Consider the following 17,203-nt stretch of genomic DNA (forward strand, 5'->3'; position numbering starts at 1 on the left):
TATTTCTTTTTTGGCCGCATCATGCGGTATGAGGGATCTTAGTTCCCTAACCAGGGATCAAACCCGTGCCCCCTGCAGTGGAAGCGCAGAGACTTAACCACTGGACTGCCAGGGAAGTCCCTCAGATGTCTTTTTATTTTTTCAGTTCAGTTCAGTTCAGTCGCTCAGTCCAACTCTTTGTGACCCCATGAACTGCAGCACCTCAGGCCTCCCTGTCCATCACCAACTCCCGGAGCCTACCCAAACTCATATCCATTGAGTCGGTGATGCCATCCAACCATCTGTCATCCCCTTCTCCTCCTGCCCTCAATCTTTCCCAGCATCAGGGTCTTTTCAAACGAGTCAGCTCTTTGCATCAGGTGGCCAAGTATTGGAGTTTCAGCTTCAGCATCAGTCCTTCCAGTATATATTCAGGACTGATCTCCTTTAGGATGGACTGGTTGGATCTCCTTGCAGTCCAAGGAACTCTCAAGAGTCTTCTCCAACACCACAGTTCAAAAGCATCAATTCTTCGGTGCTCGGCTTTCTTTATAGCCCAACTCTCACATCCATACATGACCACTGGAAAGACCATAGCCTTGACTAGATGGACCTTTGTTGGCAAAGTAATGTCTCTGCTTCGCTATCTAGGTTGTCATAACTTTCCTTCCAAGGAGTAAGCATCTTTTAATTTCATGGCTGCAGTCACCATCTGCAGTGATTTTGGAGCCCCAAAAAATAAAGTCTGACACTGTTTCCCCATCTATTTGCCATGAAGTGATGGGACCAGATGCCATGATCTTCGTTTCCTGAATGTTGAGCTTTAAGCCAACTTTTTCACTCTCCTCTTTCACTTTCATAAAGAGGCTTTTTAGTTCCTCTTCACTTTCTGCCATAAGGGTGGTGTCATCTGCATATGTGAGGTCATTGCTATTTCTCCCGGCAATCTTGATTCCAGTTTATGCTTCCTCCAGCCCAGCGTTTCTCATGATGTACTCTGCATAGAAGTTAAATAAGCAGGGTGACAATATATGGCCTTGACGTACTCCTTTTCCTATTTGGAACCAGTCTGTTGTTCCATGTCCAGTTCTAACTGTTACTTCCTGACCTGCATACAGGTTTCTCAAAAGGCAGGTCAGATGGTCTGGTAGTCCCATCTCTTTCAGAATTTTTCACAGTTTATTGTGATCCACACAGTCAAAGGCTTTGGCCTAGTCAATAAAGCAGAAATAGCTGTTTTTCTGGAACTTTCTTGCTTTTTCCATGATCCAGTGGATGTTGGATCCAGTTGATCTCTGGTTCCCCTTCCTTTTCTAAAACCAACTTGAACATCTGGAAGTTCATGGTTCACATATTGCTGAAGCCTGGCTCGGAGAATTTTGAGCATTACTTTACTAGCATGTGAGATGAGTGCAACTGTGGGGTAGTTTGAGCATTCTTTGGCATTGCCTTTCTTTGGAATTGGAATGAAAACTGACCTTTTCTAGTCCTGTGGCCACTGCTGAGTTTTCCAAATTTGCTGGCATATTGACTGCAGCACTTGCACAGCATCATCTTCCAGGATTTGAAACAGCTCAACTGGAATTCCATCACCTCCACTAGCTTTGTTCGTAGTGATGCTTCCTAAAGCCTACTTGACTTCACATTCCAGGATGTCTGGCTCTAGGTGAGTGATCACACCATCGTGATTATCTGGGTCGTGAAGATCTTTTTTGTACAGTTCTGTGTATTCTTGCCATCTCTTCTTAACATCTTCTGCTTCTGTTAGGTCCATACCATTTCTGTCCTTTATCGAGCCCATCTTTGCATGAGATGTTCCCTTGATACTCTAATTTTCTTGAAGAGATCTCTACTTTTTCCCATTCTATTGTGTTCCTCTATTTCTTTGCACTGATCACTGAGGAAGGCTTTCGTAGCTCTCCTTGCTATTCTTTGGAACTCTGCATTCCAGTGGGTATATCTTTCCTTTTCTCCTTTGCTTTTTGCTTCTCTTCTTTTCACAGCTATTTGTAAGGCCTCCTCAGACAGCCATTTTGCTTTTTTGCATTTCTCTTCATGGGGATGGTCTTGATCCCCGTCTCCTGTACAATGTCACAAACCTCTGTCCGTAGTTCATCAGGCACTGTCTATCAGATCTAGTCCCTTAAATCTATTTCTCACTTTCACTGTATAATCATAAGGGATTTGATTTAGGTCATACCTGAATGGTCTAGTGGTTTTCCCCACTTTCTTCAATTTCAGTCTGAATTTGGCAATAAGGAGTTCATGATCTGAGCCACAGTCAGCTCCCGGTCTTGTTTTTGCTGACTGTATAGAGCTTCTCCATCTTTGGCTGCAAAGAATATAATCAATCTGATTTCGGTGTTGGCCATCTGGTGATGTCCATGTATAGAGTATTCTCTTGTGTTGTTGGAAGAGGGTGTTTGCTATGACCAGAGTGTTCTCTTGGCAAAACTCTATTAGCCTTTGCCCTGCTTCATTCTGTACTTCAAGGCCGAATTTGCCTGTTACTCCAGGTGTTTCTTGACTTGCTACTTTTGCATTCCAGTCCCCTATAATGAAAAGGACATCTTTTGGGGGTGTTAGTTCTAAAAGGTCTTGTAGGTCTTCATAGAAACGTTCAACTTCAGCTTCTTCAGCATTACTGGTCGGGACATAGACTTGGATTACTGTGATATTGACTAGTTTCCCTTGGAAAGGAACAGAGATCACTCTGTCATTTTTGAGACTGCATCCAAGTACTGCATTTGGGACTCTTTTGTGAACTGATGGCTACTCCATTTCTTCTAAGGGATTATTATATATATATTTTTAAGATTTATTTATTATTTATTGGCTGTGGTGGGTCTTCATCACTGCTGTGCGGGCTTGCTCTAGTTGCGGCAAGCAGGGGCTACGCTTTGTTGTGGTGTGGGGGCTTCTCATTGCAGTTGCTTTTCTTGTGGAACACAGGCTTTAGGGCACGCAGGCTTCAGCAGTGGCCGCACTCAGGCTCAATAATTGGTGCATGGGCTTGGTTGTTCTGCAGCATGTGGGATCTTCCCAGACCAGCGATCGAACCAGTGTCCCATGCATTGCAAGGCAGATTCTTAACCACTGGACTATCAGGAAAGCCCCCTCAGATATCTTTTTATTAACTTAAATTCCTTACACAGTTTTTAAATCACATAGAAATATTTATCAGTTAGGGTATCTTTGCCATAAGGAGCAAAAAGCCTGGCTAGTAAGGGCTTAGACAGTAAGCATAGGGTATGATGCCCCTGTCGAGGTCTCCCTAGTGGGCAGCAGAAGGGAACCCTATCGCTGTGCCAGCCTCAGCCGCTGCTTTGCCCGCTGGGCAGCGCCCCATCTTGGCCACATTCAAGCATCTAAAATCACACCAGAGGATTGGAGTGAGCTGGTGGGGATAGATAGGGGTCCCTCTTCCTGAAGCTATATGTGCCTTTCTTAAACCCATCACTGGCAAAGCAGTGGAATTAACATGCCAGTGAATCGCTCAGGTTTCATTCCTTCGGCTTGGGGCATTCAAGATGTGTGCCTCCTTTTATTTTACCAGTTCTATCAAGTGACCTCTGTAAGCAACTGAAACCAGCTGACTGAGGTCCTTTCAGATCAGTGTGTTTTCCCTCCAGAGTTCTTTGTTCAAAATAGAGAAATGGAGAGGATTCATAATATGAGAGGGTCTTTGAGGATTCAAATAGAAGCCCCAAATCTCTCATCTAAAATAATTTGAGGGGTTAAAAACCAGCCTTCAACTTGGGTCCATGTGGCCTCATGGGCCAGTCTGGGGCTGCAACTTGAACACAGCTGATGAGGCCTTGTCCTCAAGGGCAGGAAGACAGACACACATTATGGGGACAGATGTTGGCAGAGTGGCTGAAGGGTGTGGGCTGCTGGGGGCGGTGCTATAGGAGCCCAGAGAGCGTTCCTGACCAGACTGGTGGGGAGGATCCTTTCTCTCTGCTGGAGGAGTGGTCTTACTTGAGATCTGTGTAGTGGGCAGGTCCACAGGTAGGCCTGGAGATAGAAAGTATGTGGGCAGGGGTGGGAGGAAGCAGGGCTGGAGGAGCTAAAAAATAGTCCAGAGGGGCTGGGGCACAGGGACCTCCCAAGGGATGCAGGAGAGGTGAGGCACGGAGGCCAGTGGAACCAGCCCCGCTGGGGCCTAGAAGGCGGAGATGAGGAGCGAGAAGGGTTTTCAGCAGGACAGCACATAGCCTGATTTGTTTTTCCAAAAGACAGGTCTGACTACGGGGCGGGGGGCGGGGGCAGCCTGGGGGTCTCGGGAAGGGAGTTACCTGATGACCCTGGGTCTTTCGACAGCTCTCCTCACCTGGTGCAGGTGCGTGAGCGGATCCGCATCAACGGGCAGCCCATAAGCTCCGAGCTCTTCACCAAGCATTTCTGGCGCCTCTACCACCGGCTGGAGGAAACCAAGGTGCCTGTGCCAGAGGGCTGGTGGATGGCCAGGGTAGGGGACCTCAAGTGGGTGGGTAGACCCAAAGGGCGCTGCGCATCCCAGGAGACCGTCTCCCCCAGCACAGAGGCTGCAGTGGCCCCGAGCTCTGACGTGATCCTGTCCACAGGACGACAGTAGCTGTGTCTCCATGCCTGGCTACTTCCGCTTCCTCACGCTCATGGCCTTCCACGTCTTCCTCCAAGAGAAGGTGTGTGTGGCCCCCTCCCCAAAACCCTGTGTTCCAGACCTTGGGAAGAGGAATCTCAGCAGGCTAAGGGCTCCCATGCGGCGTCCAGGAGTCCCTGTGCCCCCTGCCATGCCTTCTGATCCTCCGTAGGTGGACCTGGCAGTGGTGGAAGTAGGCATCGGTGGGGCTTACGACTGCACCAACATCATCAGGTGAGGCCGATGGCTTGGGGAGAGGGATGGTGGCCAGGAGCCCAGGGGCATCCTGGCCCTTTCATTTCCTGCAGGAAGCCTGTGGTGTGCGGGATCACCTCTCTTGGCATTGACCACACTGGCCTTCTGGGGGACACGATGGAGAAGATCGCATGGCAGAAAGGGGGCATTTTTAAGGTGACCTGGGGAGGGGAGGTAAATGGATGGCCTGACCCTGGCCCTCAAGATTCAGGGAAGGGGAGGGGTGCTCATTTGTGTCTTGACTCAGAATTAGGTCCTGGAATCAGTGGGGTCTGGATTCTCTTGGGAGCTCTGTGTGGGACTGGAACAAGTTGAGCCCCATCTCTGGCCTCAGTCTCCCCATCCAGGGGTTCCCAAAGGTCCACTGGGGGAAGGCTAAATGGGCTTCCCAGAACCAGGGATGTGGGGGCCAGAGATGGGCGGTGGAGCACCCTGGGCGCCCCTGGCTCACTCTTTGTGTCCTGCACAGAGTGGCGTCCCTGCCTTCACCGTGCTCCAGCCTGACGAGCCGCTGGCAGTGCTAAGGGACAGGGCTCAGCAGGTCTCAGTGAGTCTGAAGGAACTGCCGGGGGCGGAGGAGGACTGACTGGGGAGGCACTTTATCCTCTGGGCCCTCGGTTTGCTCATCTGTGTTCATCCAGCTAGGGTGCATCTCGATTCTAGGAACAGGGTTTGGTGGGTTCCGGTCAGTGGGTTCTGGTAGATGGAAGGGCTGATGGCATCAGGGAGGGCCAGCCCCTGAGCAGCTGCTGCCCACCGCCCCTGCAGTGTCCCCTCTACCTGTGCCCACCACTACTAGCCCTGGAGGAAGGGGGGCCACCGCTGACCCTGGGCCTGGAGGGAGAGCACCAGCGGTCCAATGCTGCCCTGGCCTTGCAGCTGGCCCGCTGCTGGCTGCAGCAGAAAGGTTACCAGGGTAAGTGGGCAGGTCAGTGGGTGGGCAGGGGACAGGTGGACCTGCCTCTGAGGGCCCTTAGAGGTGAGGACCGAGCCCACTGAAGCCCTCCCTCTCCCTTCCCTTCCCTGCCAGATGCTGGGGAGCTGAAGGCATCCAGGCCCAGCCTCCCGGGGCAGCTGCCCCCAGCACCTGTGTTCCAGCCCACGCCCCTCATGCAGCAGGGTGAGTTGGACCTTCCTGCCCAGCTGGGCCCCCTTCAGGTGTTTTCTTTTGGTCTCTTATTAGAGAGGTGGGGCCAATGGTGCCTTAAGAGAAAGGACTCTGCTGAAGGCAGCAAGCTTCCCGCACTTGGAGTCCGTGAAGTCTCTCTGAACCCGTTTGCCCATCTGCCAAATGAGACCATGATAAGATCCACTGAGAGGTGCTGTCACTAAAGGACTGAGTCCAGAGCCTGGTGGATATGGGATAAAGTGTCTGGCTGGCCCGTGGTAGCTGCCAGAACTATTATGCTTGTCATCATCAGGAGACCATTAGGGTCTTGAGGACAATGATACTCTTCAGGTTTCCTGCTTCCCCTCAAAGCTTTCAGCACATAGTAGGACCTCGTGGCTGTTAAAGCCCTTCAGCAGATGGTACCAGGGAGACCACTGTGTGCCAGGCCCTGTGTCAGGGCCGTGAGACAGTCCTGGAGCCAGGGGGTTACATCCCAGCTCCAGGACTTGGGGCTTCCCTGGGGGCTCAACGGTGCCGAATATGCCTGCAATGCAGGAGACGTGGCAAACACAGGTTTAATGCCAGGGTCGGGAAGCTCCCCTTGGAGAAGGAAACAGCAACCCACTCCAGTACTCTTGCCTGGGAAATCCCATGGACAGAGGAGCCTGGCAGGCTACAAGTCCAGGGGGTCGCAAAGTGTCTGATGCAACTGAAGCAACTGAGCACACAAGCCCAGGACTCACTCGCTCTGTGAACTAATCTCTCTGAGTCAGGGTTCTCTGCCTGCATTTTGGGACTAATATATGACAGCAGCCCCCCTCTCAGGGCCTCCTGGAAGATTCCACCCGATAAGGCAGCCAAACAGTTAATCCCAGCGATTTGGGCCCAACCAGAAGCTTCTGGGCCGATCAGAGTGGCGAGTAACGAGGGCTCTGCGTGCGGGCAAGCAGTTAGTTGAGGACCGGAGTGGGAGAATACGGGAGGGCTGCCTCGGGGCTGCGCCTGGAGGACTGCCTTGCTCCCCAACCCCAGGGCTTCGGCACACGGAGTGGCCAGGTCGGACGCAGTTGCTGCGGCGCGGGCCCCTTACCTGGTACCTGGACGGCGCGCACACCACCAGCAGCATGCAGGCCTGCGTGCGCTGGTTCCGCCAGGCGCTACACCGCTGTGAGCGGCCGGGCAGGTGAGCAGGGGGCAGAGGCAGTGCGGGGACACAGGGGAGGGGGCGGGACATCGGGGAAGGATGGGGCGGGGCTTGGTCTGTGGAGAGGGGCGGGGCCTTGAAGGGGGTGGAGCATACGCAAGGCCGAGGCTGGGTCAGTGGGGAGGGGAGGGACCTTGGGGACGAGTGGGGCGGGACGAGGGGACAGGGTCAGACGGGGACAGTAGCGGAGGAGAGGCAGTTTCTGGAGGAAGGATGGGGCGGGGCCCGCGGAGAAGCGGTGGGAGGTGTCACCTCTCTGGCCTCCCCTCCCCCGCCTCTAACCCTTCCCTCTCCCAGCGGGTCCGAGGTGCGCGTCTTGCTCTTCAACTCCACTGGGGACCGGGATTCCGCGGCCCTGCTGAAGGTGCTGCAGGTGAGGAACTGGCTGGAGTATGGGCAGCAGGGAGGCCAGCTCGGGTGCTGGCTTTGACCCCCAGCAGCCGTGCCTTCATCCCTGTGCCTGTTTCCTCAGCTGGAGAATGGCACTGATTGCTCATTCCCCTCCTGAACTGTGTTATAAAAGCACTGGGCACAGGGAAGTCAAGTCACGGGTCACTGCCCGCATTCTCCTCCGTGGTCACACTCAAGACCAGGATTATGGGCAGGACCAGGTAAGTGGTGTGAGGTGCAGGCTGCGGATTCACTTGTCAGGTTCCCTTCAGCCACTGGCATGTGACCCTGGATAAGAGATGGCATTTCGCTGAGCCTCAGTTTGCCTCGTCATAAAACAGAGATGTTACTATGATACCTGCTTCTAAACTTTGGTTTATCCAAGAAGACACATAGAACATAGATGGCCCATAAGTATATGAGAGTGTACTCAACATGCCAGATTATTATCTCACACCTGTTAGAATGGCAGTCATCAAAAAGACAAGAGAAAGTAAGCACTGGAGAGGATGGAGACAAAAGGGAACACCTATGAACTGTTAGTGGGATATCATTTCACAGCAGCTATGGATAATAATAGGATAATAACAGAAAGGTTTCTCAAAAAGGTAAAAACTGGTATGTTATATGATCTGGCAATTCCACTTCTGGGGATTTACCCTAAAATAATAAAAGCACTAACTTGAAAAGATTAAAAAAATAATAAAGTTTGGTTTAAGTGGTCACTGGACTATTAAGCATAGAGGGAGGGGCCCCACTGTGCCCAGGGAAACTGAGTCTGCCCTGGCTGTCAAGGCTGAAAGGGTTCCTAGGGATCGTTTCCCATTTCATAGACCTGGATGCTAAATCTGTCCTTCATATCCACAACCTCGCTCCTTTGTGCTCAGTAGATGGGTCACCTTAAGCCAATGTGCACGCCCCCTCCAGTCTGTCTCCCTGTCTGTGTTGGGCCATGCTGCCCAGGCCACAGGCCATATGGGGTACACTGAGGTAGATGGGGAGGCAGGGGTCATGGAAGTGCTGTGGGTGGGTTTATGCAGCAGTGTTCCAGTTCAGCTGGGCGTGGAGCGGGGGGCGTCTCTAGAGATGGGGACATGGATGTGGACTCTGGGGGTGCTGTGTGGAAGTCAAGGTGGGGGGCCTCCTCTCAGGCCCTGACACTGAGCTTCTCCCTTTGGCCTTCTAGCCCTGCCAGTTTGACTATGCCATTTTCTGCCCTAACCTGGTAGAGATGGCATCAACAGACAATGCAGGTGAGTTGACAGGCATGGTCCCTGGGGTGGGCAGGCGGCAGAGGGCCCTGAGGTGGATTGCTGTGTTGGTGGCAGTGGGGGCTTTTAAACTGGAGGTCTTGGGTAGGAACTAGATTTGTTTCATTGTATAAATCAATACCCTTTGGTACATTTTGAATGTTGCATGTGACTACAATACTGAAAAGGAATTATCGGGGAAACTAGTTTTCAAAATGCAGGTTACAACCCAGTGATGGTTCCTGAAATCAGCTTAGTGGGTCTCAACCAGCATTTTATATAGAATAGAGAGTGTCAGTGTGTCTTGCACAAAATTAAGGGTGGGTACTGTCTGATGACATTCTCTTCCAGACGTATACGTGTACACATGTGAGTCCTGGGTTAATATTATAAAATGTATTCTTTTTTACTGTGGGTTATGTAAAAAGTTGTTTTTTTTTTTAAATAATCTAAAAAATAGAGATCTCCAGGCCCCACGTCAGATGGCATGGGGTCCAGGCCCCACGTCAGATGGCATGGGGGATAGTCTGGGAAGGCAGTGAGTTAGGGCAGAAAGAGGTGCTCCGTGGGCAGAAGCCCTGGCATTGAAGCTAAACTGCCTGGGCCTGTTTCTCACCAGCTCTGTGACAAAGGGCAGTCACCGAACTTTCCCAGCCTCCGTTTCCTCAGCGCTAAGGACGGACAGTGCTTGTATAGAGCCTGGCATTGAGCAGGGGCTCACGGCATGCTTCCCCTCCCCCACCCTGGGCTGCCTCACTGATGTGTCCGTCCCTGTGCCCCGCAGACCAACAGAACTTCACAGTGACACTGGACCAGGTGCTGCTCCGCTGCCTCACCCACCAACAGCACTGGAGTCGCCTGCATGAGGAGCAGGCCAGCCTGGACCCCTGGAGCACGCCCGGCCAGGAGCAGGGTGGGCCTGCCTCTCTGCTGCTGGCGCCTCACCCACCCCACACCCACGGTGCCAGCTCCCTCGTCTTCAGCTGCATCTCCCACGCCTTGCAGTGGATCACCCAAGGCCGGGACCCTGTCTTTCAGCTGCCCAGTCCCCCACGGGGCCTCCTCGCCCACCCTGTGGCATCCAGTGGGGCCATGGTATTCCAAGAGGCTGCCGCTGTCCACGTGCTGGTCACAGGCAGCCTGCACCTGGTGGGCGGTGTCCTGAAGCTGCTGGAGCCCTCCCTGTCCCAGTAGCCCAGACAGTGGGGTGGAGAGGATGGGCGTTTGCCCTGCATCTCCCATGAACTCCTAAACTATTTGCCTTTTGTGCCTTCCTGATTCTGTCTAGACTGACCCAGGGTCTTGGGCTCTAGGCAGTGAAATAGAGAGTTGGAGGCAGGATGCTGAGCTCTCTCTCTGAGCCCCGGATGCCCCTAGCCTGTTCTTCCTGGTTCTCCAGCTGTTGGAGCACACCGGACCGTCCAGCCAGTCTCTACTCCTACCTACCCTGCCTGCTTCCTGTCTCAGGCCCGCCTGGGGCCCTGCCAGCTGTTGGCTGCTGGTTGATAGATTTCCTCCTCCCAGTGGTCTCCTGGGAAAGGAGAGGGTCCCTGCCTGGGGTTCCCAGGGCGCAGAGGGTGGCTGAAATGATTTAAAGCTTTGAACTTTTTGTTATTGTCTGGGACTTCCATGATAGTCCAGTGATTTTAAGACTCTGCAGTTCCAATGTAGAGGACGTGGGTTCGATCCCTGGCTAACTAAGATCCCACATGCTGCATGGTGCGGCCAAATAAAATTTTTAAAAGCATTGGCTAAACATTTGATGGGCTTCCCGGGTGGCTCAGATGGTAAAGAATTTGCCTGTAATGCAGGAGACCTGGGTTCAATCCCTAGGTTGGGAAGATCCCCTGGAGAAAGGAATGGTTACCCACTCCAGTATTCTTGCCTGGAGAATCCCATGGACAGAGGACCCTGGTAGACTACAGTCCATGGAGTCGCTTGGAGTCAGACACAACCAAGCAACTAACACACAAACATTTGAATGACTCTTGACCTCTAGCTCCCTCAGCAGATAATAGGGGGATGAGGACTATGGCTGGTCCAAGAACTGGCCTGCATAGGAGCCCAGGTTGTGTTGCCTGGACAAGTCCCTCCCTCTGAGCCTCAGGCGGCCTGTCTGTGAAATGAAAAGGATGGATTGGTGTCCCTTGACCATATGGTAAACACAGGGACCTTGTGATCACAAATTCCCACACCCGTTTCACAGATAAGAGAACGGTGGCTGGCTTAAAGAAGCCATGGGACCTGTCCACAGTCACACAGCCCAGAAGTGGGATTTGAACCCAGGATTTGAACCCAGAACAGTCACCCCTCTCCCTGGTATAGGTGCCCCTCCCCTTCCAGCCCAGCCCAGCTCTGGTTTCATGGTCTGATTTATTGGTGGTGAGTATATAGGGGAGGACCCAGGACAGACTGCCTGGGTTGGGGTTGGGGGGAAATGGGGGGAGTGTCTCTGTGTGACAGTTGCAGGGAGGAGCTAGGCTCCCTGACTCCACTCCCAGGCTGGGTACCCCTAGGCTTCTGTTTCCGCCAGAGTCATGCCAGTTCTGATGCGGAGACCGCTGGAAGCAGATGCAGGTGGCTCTGTGCTGGCTTGGTTTCCACAGAGTAGGCGCCATCAGCCTGGGTGGGCTGGACTGAGTCCTGGAGTTCTCAACTCCTGCCCGGCCTGGGTCACCGAGTGCTGGATCCAGGTTACAATGACAGGGACTTTCTTGGGTGTTTACAGCAATGTGGACGTGCAGGGCAGTGGACTCTCACTCTGCAGTCCCGGGCAGCTGCACCCCAGGCCCTCTGGGTTTGAAGGTTCGTTGGGCTGGGGTGGGGGGACCCCAAGGCGTTCCGAGCTGGTGCTCCCACTGGCGGCAGGCCTCTGGGAGGGAGGCAGCAGGGGCGGGTGCAGAGGGCAGGGTTCATCCTTGGTCAAGTGGAGGGGCTGGGGTCCCGGGATAAGTCCACGGCCAGTGGTTCCCAGCTGGTGGCTGCTCAGTCTCTCCCGCTGGGCGAGGGCTGGCTGGGCACTACGCCATGCTGCTGGTGGAGCAGGGGGTGCTCTGGGTGCTCCCGATGCTGTGGTTGGTGCTACTGCTCTCCGAGGAGGCCGGGGCAGCCACCGCCACCACGGGCTCCCGCTTGCCGGGGTGACCTGGGGGCAGGGGTGGAGGTCAGGGCCCCGGCCAGGGGTCCCCACTGCCCCAGAGACTGTGCTGGGCTCCCCCAGGTGGTGATGGAGGGGACCTGAGCACTCACTGTGGGGGCCTGGGATACTCACGCGTGTGCGAGTAGATGTACCAGAGCGCGGCGGTGAGCAGGGCCCCAATGAGGAAGGCGCCAAAGGTGATGCCCAGCACAGCAGGCAGGACCAGGCCTTTGTCTGCACCACCAAGGACAGGATGGCTGCGGTCAGCACCGCCGTCTCCTCCCTGCAACTTCCACCCCCACTCCCCACCCTGTTGTGCCAGCCAGGAGTGCAGGTTTTAGTGCCAGTCTCAGCTCAGCCACTGACCCTGACTTCTCTGAACCCATTTCCTCATCTAGCCAATGGGATCATCACACCCACACGTGGCATGAAGTTGTGTTGCTATGAGCATCCCCCCAGAAGGGCCCAGCCAGGCCTTTGGGGCCATGCCTCTGACTCCTGAGGCTGGTAGAGATACATTTTTAGGGAGGCTGGATGGTATAATCTGAGCAAAGTGTGAGTGGGGCCTGGGAGTCCAGAGTCCCGCTGTGTGACCTTAGGTCAGTCCCTACTCTTCTCTGAGCCCGCTACCAAAGTAGAAGCCAGAGCGCCCCTGAAGGCCCTTCAGCTCTCTTCTTGGGTTTTCCCAAGCTTCACTCTCTGCACTCCTGATGTCTGTCTGACTATGGGCCAGGCAGCCTGCCGTAGGCCTCTGAGTTCCCATCCCCGCCATGGGGTCATTAGCCTGCCTTCTTGATTGTAGGCTGGGCGTAGGGGTTCCATCCGGGCCCAGGTGGGATGGCCAAGGGGCTGATGCTTCTCCCACCTGCATTCAGTGTCAGGGACTCTTCTGCCCAGGGGGCACCTGGGCCCAGGGGGAACTAAGACAGGCTGGGGGAGCTGGGCTGAGGGGCATCCTCCACACTAGGGGTCTCAGGGAAGGAGAGGCCAGCACTGCCCCCAAGTCCTGTCCAGTCCCGATTCCAGAAGGCTCCGTCCCCCAGCAAGGTCAGCCAGCCACCCTGGGGATCAAGAAGAGCCAAAGGCCTGGCATATGGTCCCGTGGAGTGGTCACAAGCAAATGCTCTCCATGTGGAAGATGTAGCTGTGGACCCTGCTCTCTGGGGTCCTCTGAGCGTCCATTGCACCCCACTCTGACCTCAGCCCCTGGAATCCCGGGGAGACATAGAACTCACCATGCAGGCCGGTGCTGATGATGTTCAGGCGTGTGGAGACAGTCTTGTGTACTTCCTGGAGGAGGAAGAGAGCCCAGGGTATGGCAAGTCTTTGAGAGGCAGCTCCAGGCTTCCTCCCTGTCTCTGTGACCCTGGCCTGCCACAGCCCACCCTGGGGCCTTGACTCTGAGCCCCATCTGCACCACCTTCTGGCTGGGGGCCTCTGGGCAAATGCTGGCAGATCTGTGCTGTGGAAGGGTGGCAGCCAGACAATTCTGGGCTGCTCCTGGTGTGCTTCCTGTGAGTTCCTGAAAGGCTCCCGACTCCCATGAGGATTATGGGGGCACTCCATCCATTATCCTTGTGAATGCCCAGAAGCCCAGGCTCACTGTGGCCTAGGGAGAGCCCACTCAGGAGTGGTCCCCGAGGCTTCTCCAGCTTCATACAACCATAGAAGCTTCTTATCCTGAAGACCCTTTTGCATGCAAGGGCTTGGGGATGACTGTGTGTGTGTATGTGTGTGTGTCCAGGGCCCAGTGTTTAAGAACTGGTATATACTGGATGGTGAAGTGTTGTGACCAGTAAGTGCAGAAAATCAGAATTTTGTGTCCTTTGTACTAACCCTCTTCCCTGATGTCTCTTGTTTGTTGAGATTACCATGGTGATCATACTATATGAATAAGATGGGTGGGTGGATGGATTCCTGGGTGGATGGATTGATGGATGATGACTGGGTGTGACTGCAGAAGGATGGATGGATGACTGAGCTGATGGACAGACTCTGGATGAATGACTGGGTGGGATGGAGAGAAGCATCAGCTAATAAATGATGACTGAATGGGATGGTGGGAAGACAGAGAGATGGGTGAAATAATAGATGGATAGATGGATGGACAGATGGATAGTGGTTGCAGCTGCATATCCGACCAATGTCCCAAGACATAGAACAGCCATCCAAAGGCTGTCAGGTGGCAGAAAGAGTCCCCTTGGTACCCAGAGGCCACATGTCTGCCTGTGGCTGTCTTTCGCCCACTGGTTCCACATCCTCCTGGTCTATCACATCCCTTCCTGGAAACGCCAGACCCAGAAGCCACCTTTGAAGCTGGGCTGGGCCCGGCCTCCACTCACCAGGGACCGAATCCTGGGATGCATGGTCACAGAGCAGCTGAGGATGCCAGTCGTGGGCATGGGCACCATGTAGCCACGGAGGAGGAAGCTGAAGCGTATGTCACCACTAGGGCTCGGGGACAGCAGGCTCACGCAGCTGCTTTTGGCTTCCTGGCCCTGGATGAGTTCCACGATTTCCATGTCAGGCCCCAGGTTCAGTTGGCAGCTCTCCAGCTGGATCATGAGCTCAGGGATGGATGGGGACACGCTCACCTGCATGGGTACGTAAGGGGACCGAAGCCCGGTCAGTAACTCATAACTCTCCACCTTACCTGTTCTCGTGAAATAAGCTAGAGTTCTAGAGTTCTTGCTCGGGAACTTTGATGGTGGAAGGACAGTTACTGGCCTGCCTGGAGCAAAGGAGGAGGAAGAAGTGACATTCCAACCAGTGTCTGAGCTCTGCCTCAGCTCTCCCACCCCTACAACCCTGCATCAGGCTGGCCCCTTCCTCCCCCTAGGAAGTCAAGTTCCACTGGGGAGAAAGAAAGGCTCTGAGAAATCCCAGGAGGCGGCAGGCCTGAGCGGTCAAGTCCAAGTCCGGTACCTGCACAAAGCCCTGCTGGCCCAGCTCGATGGTGTTGGAGGCTTGGAGGAAGTGCGGGCTGAGGTAGAGGCCCAGCTGGAGGGAGAGGCTGTCCGTGTTGATGCACCGCACTTTTCTCTGTGGGGATGGGAGGGGGGCTTGGTGGGTCTGGGAGGCACCCAGTGAGAAAGCTAAGGGGTGGGAGCAGGAGTCATGATCCAGAGTTGTTGCGTGACGCTCCTCACCTTAAACCTCCCCCTTCCCCACCACAACTGATATTTATCAAGAACTTGCTCTCAGGAATTCCCTGGCAGTCCAGCAGTTAGGATTCTGTGCCTTTGCTGTTGAAGGCCCGGTGTCCGATCTGAGTCCCTGGTTGGGGGACTAAGATCCCACAAGCCACACAGCCAGAAAAAGAACTTGCTCCTCACAAGACCTGTGTTCTTTCCATGTCTCCTCATGGTGACAGCTCATGCCATAGGGGATTCCTTTCTTATCCTCCTATTAACAGGATCTTTGGGCCCTGAAAGCTTATGTGATTTGCCCAAGGCCATGCAACCGATTCGTGCTTGAACCCTCTGACTTGAGAGACTGAGAACATGACTCTGAACAGTACTGCCCCCATTGCACAGAGGGGGAGACGGGGGCACACTGGAGACACGTTGGCTTGCCAGGATCAGGGCCTGAGTCTCCTGAGGCCTGCTCCCCCCAGACCACATGGGTTAGCATGTTGACCGTCCATCTCACCCGCTGCGGTGATGAGCTTGACAGGAGTCTGATGACCACCTGCAGGAAGAGAGCCAAGGAGCTGGTCAGAGCCCAAGAGGAGGCCAGAAGGTATCCCACCCAACGCACCCATTTTTTTGGATGGGGAAACTGAGTCAACCAATGGCGAAGCTTGTCTTCCTACTGAGCACCACACCCCCTTTCCCCAAAGCCTCTCTGCCTGGAAGGTCCAGGAGGCACCTGGAGGGGGCACCATCCCTTTTTCCCACCCCAGGTCTTACCTCGTTACTGACCACATTTTCCATCACTTCCATGCCACAGCTGGAGTAGCCACTGCTCAAGATAAACTCATCTTCTGTTTCCTCAGCTTGGCAGCTGGAGTCCCAGAAGGTCAGGCTTATGATGGTGCATAGCAGAGTCTGGGCAAGGTTGCGGGGGGTGTGGGGGAGGCGCCGTCAGGAGGCACAGGGCTCCCCAGGGCCTGTCCATCCCACCCCAGCACCAAGGACTGACCACACCCCAGGGGTCTCAAATCACAGCTATGCCTCTGCTCCCATCCCCATTTTTATTAGGTCTCATCATCCTACAGCATTTAAGAGTTACTACTTTTCCTGAACTTGACACACTTCTGTATCTAGCAATAATATCTGTGACATCATGAGTGTGTTCTAGACATATGCATTCAGAGAAATTGTGTGGGTTTGGTTTTTTCCCCCTCATTTTAAACAAATGGCATCATACTGTCTTTCAGGCTTTAGCTTAGTTTTCTCACTGAATAATAAATCACAGACATCTATCTGTGCATATATTTATAGACCTAGAATATTCTTTTTAACTTGAGAGTAATGTTCCAAAGATCAGTGGATCACAGTGTATGGCATCCAGGCCCCTTGGGACTGCATGGCGGTAATGCCAGCCATTGCTGATCCCTGCACCACCTCTGCCACCTCCCAGACATCTGCTGGGCCAGGTAGAGGCAGATAAGGGGGAGACGGGCTGCAGACAGAAGGAGCTTCACCTTGGCCCTGATACCACATACCCCAAAACACTTCCACATGGACATAGAGTTAAATGTCATTCTAAAAATCCCTGAGAACATGCATGACTCATCAAGACTCTGGCAGAGAGATTTCCTGCCTCAGAAAGACTAGAAAAAAATCACAAAGGAGAAGATGGCCAGCTAGGATAGCCGAATATTTTCAAACATCCCCCAAATTAAGGAACACTCTGGCGAAAATTTAAAGAATGATAACAAACCAGGAGAGATTATTTCAAAGGGCCACAAATGTCTTTCTTCATGTAAAAAGCTTATAGAAATAATCAAGGGGGAAAAAAAAGAAATAAGAAAAATACCAAAGGAGGGAGGCTCAAGAGGGAGGGAGCATATGTATACTTATGGTTGATTCATGTTGTTGTACGGCAGAAATCAACACAAGGCTGTAAAGCAATTATCCTCCAATTGAAAAAAAAAATTTTTTTTAAGAAGAAAAATACCAAGTCACAGAGTTACAGAGACTTTGATTATTATTCAGTCACACGGTATCAAGTCCACACTCACTACTTACTAATCAAAGTAGAAACTCAAACAAGAATGGAAGACAAGGTTCTACCTCCCACATCA

At 53.4% G+C, this 17,203-nt stretch overlaps 2 protein-coding genes across 4 annotated transcripts in view; one reads left to right on the top strand and one right to left on the bottom strand.

The window, feature by feature from the left end:
* Positions 1–10,422, top strand: part of FPGS (folylpolyglutamate synthase) — a 28,202-nt gene extending 17,780 nt beyond the window's left edge. For all 3 annotated transcript variants that reach the window (XM_040225187.1, XM_040225186.1, XM_040225185.1), the window contains exons 5-15: positions 4,303–4,417; positions 4,566–4,646; positions 4,776–4,837; positions 4,912–5,014; positions 5,328–5,405; positions 5,627–5,774; positions 5,889–5,978; positions 7,002–7,152; positions 7,471–7,546; positions 8,750–8,816; positions 9,598–10,422. In XM_040225187.1, the coding sequence (XP_040081121.1) occupies positions 4,303–4,417; positions 4,566–4,646; positions 4,776–4,837; positions 4,912–5,014; positions 5,328–5,405; positions 5,627–5,774; positions 5,889–5,978; positions 7,002–7,152; positions 7,471–7,546; positions 8,750–8,816; positions 9,598–10,007 (1,381 nt within the window). In that variant the 3' untranslated portion in view covers positions 10,008–10,422. The remainder of the gene's footprint in view (positions 1–4,302; positions 4,418–4,565; positions 4,647–4,775; positions 4,838–4,911; positions 5,015–5,327; positions 5,406–5,626; positions 5,775–5,888; positions 5,979–7,001; positions 7,153–7,470; positions 7,547–8,749; positions 8,817–9,597) is intronic.
* A 745-nt stretch (positions 10,423–11,167) lies between these two features.
* ENG (endoglin) overlaps positions 11,168–17,203 on the bottom strand; it is a 30,577-nt gene continuing 24,541 nt past the window's right edge. Inside the window, exons 9-15 of the mRNA XM_040225182.1 lie at positions 15,864–16,001; positions 15,604–15,642; positions 14,878–14,994; positions 14,295–14,546; positions 13,188–13,242; positions 12,085–12,186; positions 11,168–11,958 (exon numbers count right to left, since the gene is read on the bottom strand). Coding sequence (XP_040081116.1) covers positions 11,834–11,958; positions 12,085–12,186; positions 13,188–13,242; positions 14,295–14,546; positions 14,878–14,994; positions 15,604–15,642; positions 15,864–16,001 — 828 coding nt within the window. The 3' untranslated portion in view covers positions 11,168–11,833. The remainder of the gene's footprint in view (positions 11,959–12,084; positions 12,187–13,187; positions 13,243–14,294; positions 14,547–14,877; positions 14,995–15,603; positions 15,643–15,863; positions 16,002–17,203) is intronic.

The sequence above is a fragment of the Oryx dammah genome, unplaced genomic scaffold (assembly GCF_014754425.2).
Source record: "Oryx dammah isolate SB20612 unplaced genomic scaffold, SCBI_Odam_1.1 HiC_scaffold_25, whole genome shotgun sequence".
Taxonomy (NCBI): domain Eukaryota; kingdom Metazoa; phylum Chordata; class Mammalia; order Artiodactyla; family Bovidae; genus Oryx; species Oryx dammah.